Source organism: Anser brachyrhynchus, assembly GCF_964034855.1.
Source record: "Anser brachyrhynchus genome assembly, chromosome: 24".
Taxonomy (NCBI): domain Eukaryota; kingdom Metazoa; phylum Chordata; class Aves; order Anseriformes; family Anatidae; genus Anser; species Anser brachyrhynchus.
The window spans coordinates 2,097,689-2,116,267 of record NC_137717.1 but is presented as its reverse complement, the minus strand read 5'-3'; the positions used below and the strand labels follow the sequence as shown (position 1 = coordinate 2,116,267).

Sequence of the window (18,579 nt, the reverse complement as noted above, 5' to 3'; positions counted from 1 at the left end):
GTGGGGTGTGAGAGGGATCTGTGGGGTGTGAGAGGGGTTTGTGGGGTGCAAGAGGAGTCTGTGGGGAAGGAGAGGGGTCCATGGAGTGGGATAGGGGTGTGTAGGGTGTGAGAGGGGTCTGTGGGGAAGGAGAGGGGTCCATGGGGCAGGATATGGGTCTGTGGGGTGTGAGAGGGGTCAGTAGGGTGTGAGAGGGGTCTGTGGGGAAGGAGAGGGGTCCATAGAGTGGGAGAGGGGCTTGTGGAGTGTGAGAGGGGTCTGTGGCGGAGGAGTCCACGGGGTGGGAGAAGGGTCCTTGGGGCAGGAGAGGGGTTTGTGGGATGTGAGAGGGGTCTGTGGGGAGGGAGAGGGGTCTGTGGGGAAGAAGAGGGGTCTGTGGGACAGGAGAGGTATCTGTGCAATGTGAGAGGGGTCTGTAGGGTTGGAGATGGGCTCTGTCTGGGGCAGGAGTGGGTCGTGGGTCCCCCTGTGTTTGGGGGAGCAGCGCAGAGGTGCCCGTGGGTCTCCCCCCGTGGGTCTCCCCCCGTGGGTCTCCCCCCGTGGGTCTCCCCCCGTGGGTCTCCCCCCGTGGGCCTGCCACGGCTACCCCCGGGGCCTCCTCTCCCCACGGCCTCCCCTCGGGCCTCCCCTCCGCGTCCCTCCCCCGGTGCCAGCCCCAGCCCGGGCGCTCCTCCGACGCCGCGGCTCCCTCCGAGGCCGCCGGGGGGCAGCACCGCCCCGCCGGGCCCCGCGCCCCCTCGCCCGGCCGCCGGCAGCGGAAGGGGCGGTGGCGGCGGCGGCTGCGGCCGGGCCCAGGTGAGCACGGGCCGCAGGGGCCGCAGGGGCCCGGTACCGGTTGCCCGACCCCGGGGGACACCGGTTGGGGGGTCCCCGGGGCTCCCGGTTCCCGTTGACCGCGGCCGGGCTCGGCCGGAGCTCGGTGCGGCCTAAACGGGAGGCCCCGGGGGGGTACCACGGGGGCCAGCCCCGGGCTCGGGGGGGTCTCGGTGGTGAGCTTGGTGCCCGTGCCCGTCGTGCCAGGCGCTGTCCCCTTTGTCGCCATGTGGTCCGTGCTGTGGACGGCCGTGCGCACCCACGCGCCCTACGTCACCTTCCCGGTGGCCTTCGTGGTGGGCGCCGTGGGCTACCACCTCGAGTGGTTCCTCCGCGGCCGCCCCCCGCCGCCCCCCGAGGAGGAGGAGAAGAGCATCTCGGAGCGGCGCGAGGACCGCAAGCTGCAGGAGATCGCGGGCAAGGACCTGACCAAGGTGGTGAGCCTCAAGGAGAAGCTGGAGTTCGCCCCCCGGGCGGTGCTGAACAGGAACCGCCCCGAAAAGAGCTAATGAAGGTGTTCGTCCCGCCGGGGGGGCTCGGTGAGGACGAGGACCCCCAGCTGGATGGGGGCCGCGTCCCTCAGCGTGGTGCTGGGGGGGTTCCTCTGTCACCTGCACGTCTTCAACCAGACCCCCCCGCACCTGGCTGTGCTTGGGCCGCACGCTGCCCCCATTGCTGCACTTCACCCTCCCTGGGCTCCCCGGAGGGCTCGGGGTTTGCCCACCCCGTGGATGTGTTACAGACGGCAGCCAGACCCCATCCCACATAACGTACGGGGACGGGGAGGATGCTTTGGAGATGTGGAAGTTGGCAGCCCTCAGCCTGTCCTGGCCCCTGATACATAAAACCCTCCTGGCCTGGTTCCACCCACGTCGCTTTAGGTTCGGTTTCTTCGTGGGCATGAAAACAGAAGGGATTTGCTCTCCGAAGTGCGCTTGGACCTGAGTGACGTGGGGTTGGGGGCTGACTGCGGGGGCGAGGAGGGCCTGCCATCCTGCCTTCAGCTCTCCGTGCTCTTTGTGAACTCAGACTGGCTTGCTAGAGACCGCAGCACCGCAGCACCGAACTGTCACCACGAGCCTGAGCATCGAAAGAAATCTGGGAGCTCTCCTCTGCGTCGTCCCAGGGCTTTGCAGCAGGAAAGGGGGACAGGGGAGGTGGGTGTCCTGGCACTGCATCCAATGTGAAGCTCAGATGTATAGAGAACGAGGAGCTCCCTTGCTCTGTACAGGAACAGCCAGATTAAACTTCTGTGAGTCCTGGGCCTCTGTGTCTTCTTCTCCATCGCCACCTGGCCAAAACCCTGCCTCAGATCCTGGTGTTTTCAGGAAGCCCCCCTTCTACAAAGAGTGGTGTCCTGGCTGTAGCTGGGCTGCGCCTGGCACAGCCAGGGAGGGGTGGTGGTCAGGAAGGAGCTGGAGCACCAAAATACCAGCCCACGCTGCTGCTGTGCCTCCCTCCTGGCTCCCCCGGTCACGTCACTGCTTCCCCTCAGCCTCCTTATCTAGACCAGAAGGGTGGTGGCAGCGCTGGGTGGGGGCCCGAGGGACAAGGGGGAGGAACGTGCTGTGCTGGGGAGCGAGCACTGGGGACCTGCAGCCAGCACGGGGCTGGTGGTGTCCCCTCGAGCCTCGGCAGCGTTCCCAGCACGGTGGCACCAAGCCCCCAGCCTGCCCCTCCGTGCTGCTGCTGTGCTCTGCCTGCAGCGTGCCGGGCCCTCGCTGGGGTTATCGCTCCCTCCCGGCTTTGTTTTTCCCTGGTCCCGCAGCGAGGCCTTGCTTGCTGCCCCAGCCTGGCCTTCCCCTCCCGAGGCCGATAAATCTGTTGTGTCTCGCGCAAAGCCCTGATGTCAGCAGCCAGTTCAGCATTTTGCCGTGCTCCGGCCTGCCCCGCTGACAGCTTTACTGCCTGCGCTCCCCGGCTGTTTACCTCCGGACCCGCTCTCCTCGGGGCTGGCTCTCTGCCCTCTGGCCGAGCTCGCCGCCAGGAACTCACGGCCGGAGCTGTTTGCAAGGGAGCTGAGGCAGGCAGAGCCGGGAGGAGCTGGGTGGCTGCTGCCTGTTCGACAAGTGTTCAGTGCAGGAGGAATCGGGGCAATGAAAGGGCTGACCCATGCCCTGCTGCCACCCCAGCGGCCCCTACACTTGGCCTCTGCCTTTCCCAGCCCGGCTGGGGTGATGCTGGTCCCTGCTGTGCTCAGGGGTGGGAACGGTCCCCTCGCCCCCCCCCAGCTGGGACCAGCCGGACCCAGCTCGGAAACTTCTTCCGAAATCCCTTTGTTCACCCCGCGACAGCGCGGCTCCCTTGGCTGTTTATAGCCGATTGATCTGCCTGTTCTCAGGCTCGGCTCCGCAGGGCACAATCGAGCTTTGTTGGGGCCTCGCTGGCCCGTTTCCTTTCCCGAGCCCACTCGGCTCGCTGAAACAATGCTGGGGAAGGACGGGGCCCCCCCGACAGCAGCTCTGCAGGTACCGAGGCTGGGCAGCCCCGGCCTCTGCTGCTCCCTGCGCCCACCGTGCTGCCTTGCCAGTGCTTCCACGTTTCCAGCTGCTTTCTGCAGCGGGGACGAGGCACAGCCTCCCCTTAGGTGCTGGGGCTTCCCCGAGAGCAGCCACAGTTTGGGAAGGTGCCCCAGCTCTCCTAAATTCTCGGTACCGCACACCCACCCTTCCTCCCATTGAATCCCAACAATGTGCTGCCCGGGAAGCGCTCGCTGGACAAGAATAGGAGCCGGCGAGCACCGAGGGACGGGGCAGGCAGACACAGGGGCTCTCTAGGAGCGAGCGGAAGCGTTGTTGAATAAACCATTATGGCAAAAGTTGGCTACGGGAGCTCATGCACAGCCGCTCACGTGCAAGGCGCTGCTGTGGACCAGCGCGGAGGCTGGAGCTTTGCAGGAGGATGCTCTCCTGTCATCAGACCAGGAGTCTGAATTCGAGGAGCTGTGTGGCAGCAGGCTGGCTGCACCTCGCAGCGTGCTGCAGAGCAGGGAGGAAAGCCAGCAGCTGCCAAAATGCCACCGTGCCTGGGACGCAGCCCTGGTGGTGCGGCTGGGTCTGTGCACAGCACCACGCAGCCAGCGCTCGACTCCTGAGACAAAATTGCACGGACATCACAGCCCTTCTTCCCCAGCAAGGTGTCCCCCCGTCCCCCCCAAGGCTTAGCACTCGGTGTCAGCCAGTGTCCCCACGTGCTGCAGGGCAGGGGCTGGTGCCCAGCTCAAAGGGCAGGAACGGCACTGGGGCCACCGGCTGTTTCAGGGCTCTCTGTCCCTGCCTCGTCCGCATTTTTCCTCCCCACCAGCTCCGAGAGCAGCTGAGCCTCTGCCCTGGCCAGGGCTGTGTTTGCTCCCCGGGGGTCCATCACCAGCAGCGCGCAAGGAGCAGGTTGTGTTTTCCAGAGGCAGGATGCAGACGGGGAGCCAAGCAGCTCTCCTGCCCTCCGCACGCTGCTCGCCAGCTCACCAGCTGCTGTGTGTGCAGGCAGGGGGGGGAGAACGGGGACCCCAGAGCCCCCCCCCAGCTGCTCGGCACGGCTCGGCACACCTGGGCAGCCGCAGCGGATGTCCGCTTAGATCAGCGCGGGGATGCGCCAGCTGCACGGGGCTGGGGATGTTGTGACCGTGCGGTGGCACGGGGGCTGCTCAGCACCTCGCTCCCCGTCCAGCAAGGCCCTGAGTGAGCGATGTGGCTTTGTGGGACGAGACTGGACAAGAGGGGGCCTGCAGGGACTCCCACTGCTGTGTCCTGTCCTGGAGCAGCACCGTCACCCCACGGCACCCGGGACGTGCCGGCAGCCCCGAGACGCAGAGGTGTGCTCACCCCAGGGGCATTGGCTAGCAAACGGCTTGTCCCTCCCCGGCGTGTCCCCGCAGCCCCTGGGGACCGCTGCTCTCTGTCCCAGTAAGCCCAGGCTGTGTTCCCAGGCTCTGTTTTTGTCCTTTCCCAGCATCCCAGCCTCGCTGCAGGGCCCACGGTCCCACAAATCGCTGCTGCCGGCTCCTTTCCTGCAGCCAGCAAAAGCTCTGAAGTGCTTTTAGAGAGGCACAGCTCTGGTTTAAATCAAGCTGCCTCCCCAAAGCCCTGGCCTGGTGCAGCTCTGGTGGACACGTCCCGCTCGGTGTCACCTCTTTGTGTGGCCACAGCTCGGGGCTGGATCCCAGACCCCATCCCCGGGTGGGCACGGGTTGCGGGTGCTGCTGGCCGTGCTGGTGCTGCTGCCTGCTCACACAGAGGTGGCCAGAGGGAACGGACAATGTCAGGATGCCTGAACTCGCTGGGGCTGTCGAATGCGTTTCCTCTCGCCCGCGGTTCTCACACGGGGCGAGGGGGCCGCATTGTCTGCCGTGCCCATGCCTGGAGGGCTAAATATAGCCCTGCGCCGGGGGAAGGAAGGGAGTGGGTCTGGGGGCTGCTTTGCTTTCATTGTGCATTGTTGATGGCGGGGCCGACAAGGGCAGGATTGTGCCCTGCTTTGGTGCTGCCTCCGTGGTGGGTGCTGGGGCTCCGGGGTGCTTCAGGAGGGTGCTGCTGGCTGGGGGGGGCTGCAGGCAGAGCCGAGCCCCCAGTGAGCACCCAGGGGCCCGACTGCTCCTGCCCTGGCCATCTCCGGGTCCCCATGGGCCGGGGGGGCCGTGCTCTGGCCCCAGTTGGCATCACCTTGCTCAGCCTCTGCCCTTCCTCCCTTCCCAGCTGCAATTTTGCTCCCGCCGCCGCCGCTCTTCCTGTGAGCAAGTCGGATTTAGAAGCTTGCTCTTTTCTCTATGCTGGGAAAGCTTAAAAATAAACTCCTTGGTGCTCAGCCAGCTCCTCAGGCAGATCCTTGCAGCGGGACGTGCTGCGGCAGCCCTCGCACTGCTCCTCTCCCCGGTCTGGGGCTGGGCTGTGCGGGGGAACCCAGCCTGGCCCCAAGCAGAGGGCAGGATGCTCCCTGCAAACCCGTGGTCCTGGGGCTGTCGCAGGTACAGTGCTTTTGGGGGCTGGGGCTGGCATTGGAGCAATGGCCCCAGCGGGAACTGGGGTCCTGGGAAGTGCACAGCCTCTCCAGGGCTGGAAAGCTGCCCCCAAATTCTTCCTGGATTAGGAGGTGCTCTGAGTGGCCACCCAAAAACTGCCAGCATGGCACTGGGGGTGCATGGCTACGTGCCCAAGGGACACCCACGTCTGTGCATCCCGAGCTTCAGGTTGTTGGAGGTCAGTTCAGGTGCACGTCCCGCTGACAGCCCCCTCTCCCCCTCTCTGCTGCCCTTGAACACGTCCCATCGCTCTCTGGGCACTTGCTTTTCTTCTAGTGTGTGCAGAAACAGCCCCACGCTGCTGCCTGCACCCACGGAGCAAAGCGTGCACGTTGGGCACGGCACGGGGAGGTCTCCCTCTGGGTTAGTTTTTGGGGGCGGCACCTCTGAAAATCCCTTCAGCCTCGGATTGGGATAAACCCCCCAGGCTCCTAGGTGGGGGTACAAGAGCAGCTTGGTGAAAGCAGCGCCTGTCCTGGCGGCAGCAGCCCCGGGGGTGGTGGTGGGTGCGAGCACCCTAAAAAAGCGGCCACGCCGCGGGTGCCCATGGGGAGCTGCTCACCCGCTGCCCCCCACCTGCCCTTGCCCCTGCAGGGCTCAGCACCATGGCACAGGGCCGGGCTTTGGGCCAGTGAGTGCAGTTCCCAGAAAGGGACCGGAGGAGCCTGTTTACTCAGGAGGCAGCGCGGAGGTGTGAGAAAGGCCGCGCGCGTCCGTCCCGCCGCTATCTGTCCCCGGGCTCTGCGAAAGGGCTTCTCCGGGCCAGCCAGCGCTCTTATCAGCTCCAAACTTTTATTTGCCTTAGGGCCGCCTGCCCACCTTCGGGGGGGGTCTTGTGCCCACCCCGGCCCCGCGGCCGCCCCGGCCCCATGGTGCAGGTGAGCCCTGGCTGTTGTTGTTGGCGTGCGCCAAGGGCAGGTCCCGGCGGCGCGGGGTCACTGCGGCTGCCCCCGTCCCAACACGGGAACAATAGCAGCGTGCGGGGCCGTGTTGTTGCAGCCCCCGTGGTCGGGCACGCATGACCCTGCTGGCTGCTGCCTCTAGACAAGGGGGCTCGCGGCCGTCTTGTTTTCCACCTTGCAGGGTTGTTTGGAAAAGCGTGATGCGCTCCCGGTGCCAACAAAAATATCAGCCCGGGACAGGCGAGGGGAGAAAACAGCGGCTGCCCGGCGGGTAAACAGGCTGCGGGGCCGCAGCACGGCTGCGCCGTTACCTTTCACACTGGCATTTCCTCCCGGCTGAGCGTGGGGAGCTGCGGGGTTTCGTGGCTCTGCTGATGCCTGGTGGGAGCCAGCCCAGGTCCAGTCCTGGGGGTCTCCACGTGGGAAGGTCCCCGTGGAGGGGTCTGCCCTGGTGTCGTGGTGGAGGGTGCAGGGAGCAGTGTGCCCGGGGTTTTGGCACCCTCCAGGGACGTGTCCCCATCCCAGTGTGGGGTGGGAAGCCAGGGAGAGGCTTGGGCACAGCCCCAGCTGGGCGCAGCGCGGCAGGGTGCCTCCCTCTCCGCTTCCTCTGGTGGTCGATGGCAGCGATATCGCCCCGTATCACCCATATTTCATTTTCTCCAGGGTATTTTTAGTCTGTCCCACCCTCTCTGAAGAGGCCCTCAGCAGAAAGCAGGCTCTGCCCTGGGCTCACTTGGCCAGGGAAACTAAACACAGCCCCAGCGCGCGTTGCGTGCCTTTATCTGCAGCTCATTTCCACCTATTATTCAGCAGCAAGCAGCTCCGCAGCCTCAGTGAGGTTTATCTGCAGCAGAGCTGGGGCAGGGGGGCGAGAGGCCCTTGCTATGGGGCCGAGCTCTGCATTGGGCCACCCAAAACCCTTCTGCTTCACCCAGAACCTGCACTGCAACGCCCCATGATAAACCACGAAGAGGCTCAGGGGGAGAGGGTACTATAGCAGGGAGGTTTTGGCTTTTGGCGATGAGCAATAACCAGAGCTCACCTGGCACCTCCTCGCCCCCACCCCATCCTCCTGGGGATGTCAGCATCCCTGCCCCAGCCACAAAGCACAGGCACAGCACTCTCCATGTTTTCATTCATCCAACTTTATTCAGCAAGACGCAACACTCCAAGCCGGGAGGGGGGGGAAAAGGAAGGAGAACAGAGGAGCGATGCCCTTATCCTGTGCTCACACCCTGGTCCTGAGCACCAGGAGGGGCAGGAGCCTGCAGCACCTGCTCATGTCACAGCTTTGCTGGGCTGGGAGAGCCGGGACAAGCGCTCACGTGGCAGCGGTCAGCCCCTCTGCCCCCGCCAGCCCACAGCAGGAGATAACTAGTGCAAAGTAATTAAAACAGGAACCCCCCCAAACCAGAGACTGCCAGGCTAATTATTCCTCCCCCAGGAACACCGGGCTGCACACAACTCCCCTGCACAGCTGCACCCGTAAGGCAGAAAGCTCCGTGCTGGGACCAGCGGGTTAAAAATAACTTAGAGACATCACGTGGGAAAGGGTCTGGGGACAGGACACAGGGGGGGGTTCACGCTCCCGGGGTGCTCAGGGTGACAACATGGAGCTGCACGGGGTTAATCCCACCAAGGTCCATGGGGATGGGGGCAGCTCCTGCAGCAAAACCCCCCCACGAGGCGCTGGCAGCTCTGGATTTCTGCCAGGGGTCACAGGAAGAGGACACGGCTGATGGCCAGCACGAGCGGCTTCCCACGGCTGTGCGCTCACTCCCGCACTGGCAGGGGGTCCGTCGAGTCCCGTGGGGCAGTTTGGGGGCAGAAGACCCCCAGGCACAGCCCTGGGGACAGTCCGTGGCCCCCATCCCATCCCATCCCCAGGGATTTGCTCCCTTTCCCACGGCAGGAGCCAGCCCTCCACCTGGGACACGCCGTCCCAGCACAGCCCGAAGTTTCCGCGTGGTTTCCTTCCTCGCAGCGTACATGGGGAAAACAGAGAGCCGAGGCTCTGCTCAGGGGCCGGGGAGCACCCAGCCGAGTTCGTGAGCATCGGGTCCCAAAGGTGGGCAGCCACATCCTCCGGAGCAGGGCCCAGCTGGGGACCAGGTGTAGGTCCCCAGCCCGCCAGGGCCAGCCCGGCACTAAACGTACTGCTTTTTGGAGGCTGAGCTCCCAGGCCGGCTGCACAGCTTCTCCTCCAGGGCTGGGGCTTCGGGAGCCTTGGGGGCGTAGGGGTCCGAGAGGGGCCTGGGGCTGCTGAGCGCCAGGTTCTCCTCGTTGTGGAAGTTGGCCCAGTTCTGCTCGCTGGAGAGCTTGTTGTAGGCCTGGAAGGGCGGCGTGTGGCTGCCGGCCATGGGCAGGAACGGGTAGTGCTTGGCTGGGTACGGACCTGACGCCAGGTCGTCGGCAAAGGTGTCCCGGCTGGGGCCAGCCGGCACCGACACCTTCTTGATGGTGCTGAAGAGGTGCTTGCAGCACAGGTGGAAGAGCTCCAGGAGGTTCAGGACCAAGGAGATCAGGCCCATCACCAGCATGAAGATGATGAAGATGCTCTTCTCGGTGGGGCGGGAGATGAAGCAGTCGACCTGGTGCGGGCAGGGGTCCCTCTTGCACACGTAGCGGGGCACCATGGAGAAGCCGTAGAGGTACCACTGCCCGACAAGGAAGCCAGCCTCAAAAATGCTCTTGCAGATGACGCTGACGATGTACGTCCACATCAGCGCCCCTTGGATCTTGAGCCGCCCGTCCTCCGTCACGTAGATCTTGGACATCTTCTTCTCCACGGCTGCCAGGGCCTGCTCGATCTTCGGGTCCTTGCTGTGGATAGCCCGCAGCTCGCTCTCCTGCTGCTTCAGCTTCTCCTCCTTCCGGGACAGATAGACGACGTGGCCGAGGTAGATGAGGGTTGGGGTGCTGACGAAGAGGAACTGGAGCACCCAGTAGCGGATGTGGGAGATGGGGAAGGCTTTGTCGTAGCAGACGTTGGTGCAGCCGGGCTGCTTGGTGTTACACACGAAATCCGACTGCTCGTCCCCCCACACGGACTCGCCGGCCAAGCCCAGGATGAGGATGCGGAAGATGAAGAGCACGGTGAGCCAGATCTTCCCGATCACCGTCGAGTGCTCCTGGACTTGGTCCAGCAGTTTCTCCAGGAACCCCCAGTCGCCCATCTTCTAGGGAGCCTCGTGCTTCTGGTAGAAGAAGAGATGGAAGGGGAAAAAGTTAAAAACCTCCTTTTTCACCCTGGGGAGCTCAGGGCAGCTGGGGCTGCACAAACCCGAGGCTTTCTCGGGACACGGCCACTCCGCAGTGCCCTGGCCAGCCCACCGCAGAGCATCCCACGGGGCACACCACAGGGAGGGAGCCCAGCAGGATTTCTTTGCTGAATTTCTTTTGCAGTAGGCAGCACTGGCCAGTGAGACACCTCCACGGGGCTGCACCAGCCTCGGTGTCCCTAATTTCACCTCCCCCTGCTGTACAAGGGAGTGACAAAGCTGTGCCCGTGGCAAGAGCCTGCCCAGCTCCCAGGGGTGCCCAGGAAGGAGCCACCCCACTGCCCAGCACGGAAATATGGGGCTGGGGGAGAAGAGACCCCGTAGAAGTTCACCATTCACCAGCAGCACCCAGCCCACAGCACCCACAGCTCGGGGCTGCCCTGGCAGAGGTCTCGCTGGCCAGGGGCTGCCCAAATCCCCCCGCCCTACAGCCTTCCACTAAAAAGCAGCAAGCAGCACAGCCACAGGGACAGGAACACAAACCCCTCGGGTACAGCAGCCACCCCACCACCCGGGGGGCTGCCCCCCAGACCAAGGGGACAGCCTCCAGCCAGCTCCCTTGCTGGGGGGCGATAGCACCCCAGCCCCAGATCGCTCCCCCATACCCACCAGCCCGACCAGCCCAAAGCCACTCACCGTGCACGGACCCAGACCTGCTCTGGGACCCCCCCAGTTGTCCCAGTGTCACCCCCTGCCACCAGCCAGCCCGTCCTGCATCGCCCCACAGGAACCCAGCCCTGCAGCCCAGCTGGGAGAGAGGAAGATGCCCCGGTGCTGGCTCCTAATTAACCCCTGCCAATTAAGCACCCAGAGGCGCCAGCTGGGCAGTTAAAGGGACATCCCACCGGGCGGCACGGGGACGCGAAGCAGAAAGGGGGCTGCAGGCAGAGAAGGGGTGACCCCAAAGCAGGGAGCGGGTGGCAAGGGAGGGGTGACCCCAAGCGGGGTGCAGTTCCCGGGGGGGGACCGGGGGCTCGGGGGGGCCGCTCACCCACGCACCCCCCAGGCACCCACCCGCTCACCCTCGCAGCTCCGCGCTCCTCCCGCCTGTCCCGGGACCGGGCGGCTGTGGCCGTGTAGGGCCGGGGGGGGCCGGGGGGAGCCGGAGGAGGAGCGCGGGCAGGAAACCGGGGGCCGGGGCTTAGCGCAGCGCCGCAGGTGTGGGCAGCGGGGCCGGGACGGGGGAGCAGGAGGGGGGGGGACGGCCAGCACCTCCCGGGGGGGCTGCCGGGGGGAGAGAGGTTGAGGGGGGGGACCGAAAACCCCCCCGTGGTCGTGGGGAGACAAAACCTGAGCGGGGCAAAGCGGGGGTCCTGCTGCTCCAGCGGGGGCAGGGGGAGAGGTGGGCGGTGGGATCGGCCGTGCCCGGGTGTCCCCAGCCCCGTTGTGCCCCCAAAATCCTGCGGGGGGAGCGGGGGGGGCCGAGTTCCCTGTGCTCGGCTGGGGTCTGAGCATCCCCCCGGGGGCAGCACCGGGAGGCGGCGCAGGGCGCAGGGCTCGGGGCCGTGGGACCCCTGGGGATGCTCCAGCCCGGGGGGTGTCCGGGGGGGCCCGTGTCCGAGGGATTTCGCTCCGTGGGGCAGCGGGGCCGTGCCCTGCGTGGGCACTGGGTGGTGCTGGAGCCACGCCGCAGCTCCAGCCCCGAGGCTCAGCCAGCTCCTGCCCGGTGCTGAGCAAACTCGGGGGGGCTGCGCCCCGCCGTCGGGTTTTAGGCAAAGGTTGGGCTCGATGGAGGCTTTGGGACGGGGCGTGCAGGGGGCAGAGTGGGGCTGGAGCCACGGGACGTGGTGGCACCGGCGTGGGGATGGGGACAGCGGGTGGCCGGGGAGCCCCTGGGGTGGCAGCGGGGACTTTGTTCCCAGCAAGGGGACCTGAGCGGGGCTGGCAGAGAGCCTCTGCTTCGGGAAAGCAGTGAGTGGAAGCTGGTATTTTATGCGCTGATTGAAGTCCTGCTGGTCAGGGGGACTCCATTTGTGCCCCCGCAGCAGCGGCGACGGGCTGGCGCGGTCACCGCAGGCTTTACGGGGCCGGCTGGGGGTGGCAGGATTTGGGCTTGGGCAATGTCAGCAGAAACTAGGCCAGGGAGCTGCTGCCCGTCCTGCAGCGAGACGTGGCATTTCCTCCTGCAGACAGGTCTGAGCAGAGGGTGGTGGAGCCGGAACAGCATCGTTATGTTTAATAGAACATAATTGCCGTGCCTCGGGTAACACCCACCTGCTGCCCCGTGCCGAGGCACCGGGGTGCTTTGAGGCCCAGCGCCGTCTCCCAGCCAGCCCGCCAGGTTTACCGCTAACCCCTTCCCACCGCCCCTGCCGTGACGTGTCCCTGCTTGGCGCCTGTCCTCGGGGACACTCCGCACCCTGCCAGCCCCCAGTGGGAGGAAATGATCACCTCTGGTTGCTTCAGAACCACAAAGGAAATGGAGCTGCCCCCACCTCTGGGTGCACGGGCTCCCACGTTGCTTTACCCACCGGCAGGACCGTGCCCAGCACGTGCTTCACCCACACCAGCCACAGGGAGGACACCCCAAAACAGACCCCACACTGGTTCCAGAGGTGCTTCCCAGTCAAACACCCCACGACGTGCATCATCCCCAAGCATCCTTGCTCTGGTGTGGGGTGCCCCATGGCACCACGGTGCCACAAGTGGCACGGCGCCGAGCAGCCTGTGCTGGGAGCACTTGCCCCATGTCCCAGCACAGAGACACGTCCCGCTGCCAGCAGCACGAGCCCCAGCCGTGGTGGCACACGCTGCAAGACGTTTGTGGAGCTGGGGCTGAGAAACACCAACAGCCCCTCCACACAGAGCTGCTTAAGGAGAGATTAAGTGAAAATCATTTCTATTTGTTTTAATATTTATCGAGGTTTAGTAAATAATTGATGCTGATCCCTCCTTGATTTCCTTGGGGGGCCAGCATGCAGTTCTGGTGAATTTGAGTGTAACAACGTGTGACAAGAGGAGCTGGGGGAGCAGGCGGCCGCCAGGCAGCGGCCCAGGGCTCGACCTGCCAGCCCTGGCCACAGGCTCCTGGGGAACCTCTGCAAACGCATTTCTTCAGCCCTCACCTCTCCCCCCCCTGCAACCTCCAGCACGCAGAGCAGATCCCAATGTCCACAAACAGCGTAACGTTTATTGGCCCCTTGGATTCACAGCTAATGCTGTGAGTGACACATCTATCGAGCCGAGGGGTGGGTACAAAGGTACCGAGGGAAGCAGCAGAGCCAGAAAAGCCACTTGGGCAGGATGTCAGCAAGGTGCTTGCATGAGCAGAGAGAGGGAAGCTGCTCCTGCCCCGGTACTGGCAAATGGGGACGAACAATCAGTTGGCAGCAGCCCGGAGCCCTGCCCGTCGGGGATTTCTTCGGGTGCGCCGAGAGCTCACACCAAGGCTCGCACCTTCACGCTGGCAGCACGAAGGAGGCGGCGATGCAGGCTCTGGCTGTGGAGCTGCGCCCAGGATTTTCTTTGTTTCTTGGTACAAAAAAAAAAAAGGAGGATGGATGGAACAGCACTTGGGACTGTGTGTATGCGAGGCACAGCAAGCCAGGACTGTCACCACGGGAGGACCCAAGAGAAGCTCTTGGACATCGGAGCCCCCGGCTGTTCTCCCCTGCTGGCCCCAGTCCCCTGTGTCCTCCCAGTGCAAAGGCTTCGTCCCCACTGGGGACAGCTTGGGGGCTGCTTTTTGGAGCTCGTGGCCCGTGTCCATGTGTCGGCATGGTGTCCAAGCCCTGCAGCACCGCCGTGTGCAGCCAGCAGAGCTCAGAAGCTGCCCTCGCCTTACCTGCATCTCCTTGGGCACCCCATGCTCCACTCCTGGGGAACCTTCTTGGGGGTCAGTCATTTCTCATAAAGGGTCAAATCTCCAGGGTTTGGGAAATGTGTAGGCTTGAAAAACTCATGGTCCAAGGGGAAGGCGAGCTGGGTGGGGCAGGGGAGATCACAGCTCCTCTCCTCTGTGGAAAGAACAGACACTCTCAGGCGTGCCCGCGGGCAGCAGGCACCCTGCCACCACCACGCGTGCCCTCGCTGCTGGGGCACCCCATGAACGTGCCCATGGTCATGAGTCCTGGTGGTGTCCATCCTGTCCGGTGGGGGACAGGGACCCCCTCATCCGCTGCCCGTGTCACTGCGTGTCCCAGCTCAGCCTGCACCCATCTGAGTACCTGCCCTGTGCCCCCGATGGCCTCACACCAGTCCTGTTCCCATGGGGCCACCAAGCACGAGAGTTCCTGTTGATGTGTCACCCTCCCTATAGAGCCACCAAACTGAAAAGTCTGGTGGTGGCATTGCTGGTGGCCGCCCGCAGGGCCCATCATCCCCAGCTCACGTCAGGACGCTTCTCCCTCCCTCTTCCCCTTCCACGACCCCCTCAGATCGAAGTCAGGTTGGGAGCTGAGGCCCGCAGGGCTGCCACACACCTATTCTGGGACTTGTTTTCCTTCTCCTCCATCTTGAGGTGGCACTGGCAGGTGGAGGCCTTGCTGTAGCTGACGGAGCGCTTGGTGGCCTTCTTCCACTTGCGCACCCTCTGCACAACCCGCTTGAAGATGAGGTAGAAGATCTCACAGACGGTGAGGACAATGCAGATGGAGGAGGCCCCGACCATGAAATAGGTGAAGACCCTTTTCTCTGTAGGCCGAGCGATGTAGCAGTCCACAGTGTTGGGGCAGGGCAGCAGATTGGAGCACTTGACCAGCCGTGGCAGGTCGAAGCTGTCCCACATCTTGTGGAGGAGGTAGAGGAAGAGGATCTCTATGACAAGCTTGAAGAAGAGGCTGAGCAGGTAGGTCCACCACAGCCCACCATGCTTCTTGCCCGTGTTGCTGTAAAGCTTGGGGCAGTTCTCCCCATTCTTCTCCCGGTTCTTCTTCTCCCGGTCCTCTCGGTAGGCCACGTGCATGATGACCAGCAGAGAAGGACAAGTGACGAAGATGAGCTGCAGGGCCCACAGGCGGATGTGGGAGATGGGGAAGAAGTGGTCGTAGCAGACGTTGGTGCAGCCCGGCTGCCGCGTGTTGCAGTCAAAGTCCTTCTGCTCATCCCCCCAGACGCGCTCGGCCGCCACCACGTAGACCAGCACGCGGAAGACAAAGACCACGGAGAGCCAGATGCGGCCGAAGGCCGTGGAATACTTGTTGACCCCGCTGAGCAGCGCCTGCAGCGTTTTCCAATCCATGGGGACCGGTGCTGGCGGCGGCCAGAGTCAGGAACCTGGGGAAAGAGCAGCTGGAGGACACAGCAGTGGGGCAGCTCCTCTGCTGTGCTGCAGCAGGGCCCGGACCCTCGTAACCCCACTGACCTCCCAAATTCTCCCCCATCCATTACTGGGGACGGGGCACGACCCCACTCATATACGCAGAGCCTGGGCTGATGGGGACGTGGCCGACCCCGCGCTCCCACGGTGATGCTCAGCTGTGACTCAACCTCTCTGCACTTCCCTCTGATAGAGGCTTTGCCGTAAGAGATGCTCAGCCTGGCAAAGTCCCTGCCACCCGCTGTCCCCGATTACGTATGTTGGTATAAATTGGCAACAAAATTCCCCGGAATGGGCCAGGATAAATAAGGAGAGGCTGTGCCCTGGGAGGATGACGGGGCTGCGCGTGGTGCTGGGTGTTTCAGCAGAGTAAAGCCTTAAGCAGAAAGCAGCCCCGTGAGCTGGCAGGCCCCTCAGGATGGGGGCAGGAGGGGACCCTGCATTTCCATCCCCCAACCATGTCCTCCTTCGCTGCCCAAAGGGGCAAGTGCTGAAGGCCACCAGCACCAGCCCTGCGGAGCCTTGCCAGCCCCTGTCCTGGCTGCGGGACACCCAGACACCGACTGACGTGTGATCACTCAGGGCACGTCGCTGCATGTGCCTGAGACACATCAGAGCCCTGGTATGAAGGAGGGGAGGCTTCGGGGAGCCCCACGGGTGCCGTTAGTCACTTAGCGGGGGAAGCTCCCTGGCAGGAGCGGGGCTGAGCTGGCAGGGCTCCCCATGGGACACAGCAGGGAGGCACAGCTCTTCCCATGGGATGTCAGACTCTGACCCGGCCAGTCTCAGCCCCACTCAGGCCAGTTTCCACCTGGGGGAACTGGGCTAAACGGCTGCGGCACCCTGCTAAAGCTGAGAGCCCCAAGGGGAAGCAGTTGCAGCAGAGCTGGGGACGGCAGGACACGCGAGTTTTCTCTCTCGTAGGCGATGTGCAAGGGAACCCAAGCCTGGGTGGGAGCAAAGCTGCTGAAAGTGAGAGCCTACATACGTCAGCCCGGCTGTCACCCCGGCTGTCACCCTGCTCCTGGGACAGGCAGGGTCCTGATGGCTCTGCCGGCAGCCCTGAGGCCCTGTGCTGGCTGAAATGGCTCTGCGGCAGAGCCTGGGGCTGCCCTGGGTCCCCTGCCAGCCCTGCTGGGGGTCAGCCCCACTGCTGCGAGCCATGGCAGCCCCCCAAGGATTGGCAACAGCCGGTGCCTGCGTGGCTGGCACAGGGGTGAGCCCAGCCCAGCAGGAAATATGGTTCCAGTGGAGACCCTTCCCAGTATCACCAGCCCAACATTTCCACACTCCACACCCCAAAGAAGCGCTGCCCTTGCCAACCCAGCACCCTCCAAGACATACCTGCAAGAGAATCCGGCTCCTTCCCCGCTTACCGCGGGCTGGGGGTGGGGAAGTGCCCAGCTCGGGGCATGGCTGGTGGCGCGATCACAGCCGGGTGCTCGGGGTCCCCTCGCTGCTCTCTTACATCTGGGCAGGGCTGTGCAGTATAGCACGGTGTCCCGGGGCTGTGGGGAAGGATCAGAGCCTCGAGCGCTGCCTGGAGCCCGTGGGGCTGCTGAGAGCCCAGCCCTGAGGGTGTGCGTGGCCAGCCTGTGCTGCTGGTGCTGGGACGCCCCAAGGAGCACGGCCTCGGGTACACGGTGCTGTGCTGGGGGTCCTGCACCAGGGCAGTGCTTCTGCTCGTCCCTGCATGCCTCTGCACCATGTCTGAGCCCCGCAGAGCCTCCACCCCCAGCAGCACATACCGGGGTGGGGGCAAGCCCAGCACTCCCTCCCGGCCCTTCCTCCACATCAGCTGTAGGATCAGGAGCAGGGAGCCACCACTTTCCCCTCCGCACCCAAAAGCTGCTGAGCGAAGGCTGGAGCCCGTCACCCCTGCACACCCCGCAAGGACCAGAGCCCTGTCACCAGCCCCCCGGATGGCCATCTGCAAATTCCCCAAATTCCTGGGGCTCCATGGGTGACACTACCCAGCACCCACCCACCCAGCACCCACCTACCCGGCACCAACCCATCCAGCACCCACCTGCCCAGCTCAGCCCGGTGCCAGCTCCAGCCATGGGTCCGCAGCGGGGCAGGAGGGAGAGGGCCGGGAGCTGAGCCCCGCGGGGCGTGGTGCTGAGCGTTGTGCAAGCCCCACGGCCCGGCCGGTGCTGGCTGGGGGCCAGGCGGAGCAGAGGCTGCTCTCCAGGTGTGCTGGGCTCTGCCCCCAGCGCCGGTTTGCCTCCCCCAGAGCCCAGCTCCCTCGGCAGCACCCAGCGCCGCCGCGTGCCAGCCCGCTGCGTCACCGCCGGGTGCTGCCCCGCGTGGGTGCAGGGTGTTGGGCCCGAAAGTGCCTGGCTTCTGCCCGGGGTGTGAATGCAACAGAGAGGGGCTCTGCATCTTTTGGTCCCCGGAGTAGGCGGCAGGATGGAGAAGCAGAGATGGGGTGGCCTTTGCTGCTCCTTAGGGTGCCGTGCCCCCTGCATCGCCTCCCTGGGTGCATGCGCTCAGCTGTGGGTGCACCACCATGCACAGCCCCGTGGGGCAGGGTCCCCAGCACCACCTGTGGGGTCTTGGCATCGCTCGAAGTCCCCAGCTTCAGCCACTGCAGCACCACATCCCCAGCTACGGCTGTAACACACCTCCCACCTGCACCCCCTTAGCACTGATGGGTTCATGTCCCCCCAAAACCTCCGCCCCAGCCATGGTAGAGGTACCTGCCCTGCGGGTACGTGGCCAGAGGGAGCGGGACTTCCTTTTGGAGCGGGGAAACCCTTTCCTGGTTGCGTGTTCTGCAGCCTCCCTGTGTGCTCGGGTCTCGTCCGCAGCGCTGAGCGTGTGTGTCGGGAGCAGGCGGGTGAGTTGTTCTGCTCCTAGCACCTGGGTGAGTCTGGCAAACAGCTCCGCGGAGGTTATTGTCTGCGCACATGCACGCACACGCTCAGGTTGAATAATAAAGGCAGGTCAAATCCTGCAGAGAGAGCGACAGAGCTGGATTCCTCCCACGGTGACACCCGCGGCTCCCGCCAGGCGACGCCCCGTGCCCGGGGGCTCTGAGCACGGTGAACCCGCAGCAGACCCGCAGGGAGCAGGGGGCTGGGAGCCAGCACCGGGCTCTCACCGTACCTCAGCCCCAGCCGCACCCGCTGCGAGTGGGGCAACAGCACCGGTTGCTAAGAATCACAAATTATGCAACTCTAACCTATTTTTAAAACGCTTTTGCCTTACTAATACCGAGAACATCGGTATCTCCCACCTACGGCATCCTACGGCCACCGCCCTGCGCTGCCAGCCAGGACCTTTCCCAAAGGCTGGCACAAACCCGAT

The 18,579-nt window shown here is 64.6% G+C and overlaps 3 protein-coding genes across 7 annotated transcripts; 1 reads left to right on the top strand and 2 right to left on the bottom strand.

The window, feature by feature from the left end:
- Positions 1-1,040: 1,040 nt before the first annotated feature.
- Positions 1,041-2,076, top strand: SMIM12 (small integral membrane protein 12; the record flags this gene model as incomplete). Its single annotated transcript, XM_080566831.1, has 1 exon — positions 1,041-2,076. One exon carries the CDS (start codon positions 1,041-1,043, stop codon positions 1,320-1,322), a length of 282 nt encoding a protein of 93 aa, XP_080422957.1. The 3' UTR covers positions 1,323-2,076.
- Positions 2,077-7,858: 5,782 nt separating this feature from the next.
- On the bottom strand, positions 7,859-11,107 carry GJA4 (gap junction protein alpha 4). Of its 3 annotated transcripts, none has more exons than XM_080566824.1 (2): positions 11,033-11,107; positions 7,859-9,926 (listed from the first exon to the last, which is right to left on the bottom strand). In XM_080566824.1, exon 2 carries the CDS (start codon positions 9,903-9,905, stop codon positions 8,877-8,879), a length of 1,029 nt encoding a protein of 342 aa, XP_080422950.1. In that variant the 5' UTR covers positions 9,906-9,926; positions 11,033-11,107; the 3' UTR covers positions 7,859-8,876. The 3 variants fall into 3 exon arrangements, with proteins under 3 accessions (XP_080422950.1, XP_080422951.1, XP_080422949.1); XM_080566825.1 differs by having other exon boundaries at positions 11,025-11,097; XM_080566823.1 differs by lacking the exon at positions 11,033-11,107 and adding an exon at positions 10,647-10,911.
- Positions 11,108-13,120: 2,013 nt separating this feature from the next.
- GJB3 (gap junction protein beta 3) lies at positions 13,121-16,752 on the bottom strand. 3 transcript variants are annotated; one of them, XM_080566828.1, is made up of 3 exons: positions 16,612-16,749; positions 14,432-15,224; positions 13,121-13,966 (listed from the first exon to the last, which is right to left on the bottom strand). In XM_080566828.1, exons 2-3 carry the CDS (start codon positions 15,187-15,189, stop codon positions 13,951-13,953), a joined length of 774 nt encoding a protein of 257 aa, XP_080422954.1. In that variant the 5' UTR covers positions 15,190-15,224; positions 16,612-16,749; the 3' UTR covers positions 13,121-13,950. The 3 variants fall into 3 exon arrangements, with proteins under 3 accessions (XP_080422954.1, XP_080422953.1, XP_080422952.1); XM_080566827.1 differs by having other exon boundaries at positions 13,121-15,239; positions 16,612-16,752; XM_080566826.1 differs by having other exon boundaries at positions 13,121-15,224.
- Positions 16,753-18,579: the final 1,827 nt, after the last annotated feature.

Excerpts from the sequence above, each read along its gene's own strand:
- GJA4 (XM_080566824.1), bottom strand. The coding sequence starts at position 9,905 with ATGGGCGACTGGGGGTTCCTGGAGAAACTGCTGGACCAAGTCCAGGAG.
- GJB3 (XM_080566827.1), bottom strand. The coding sequence starts at position 15,189 with ATGGATTGGAAAACGCTGCAGGCGCTGCTCAGCGGGGTCAACAAGTAT.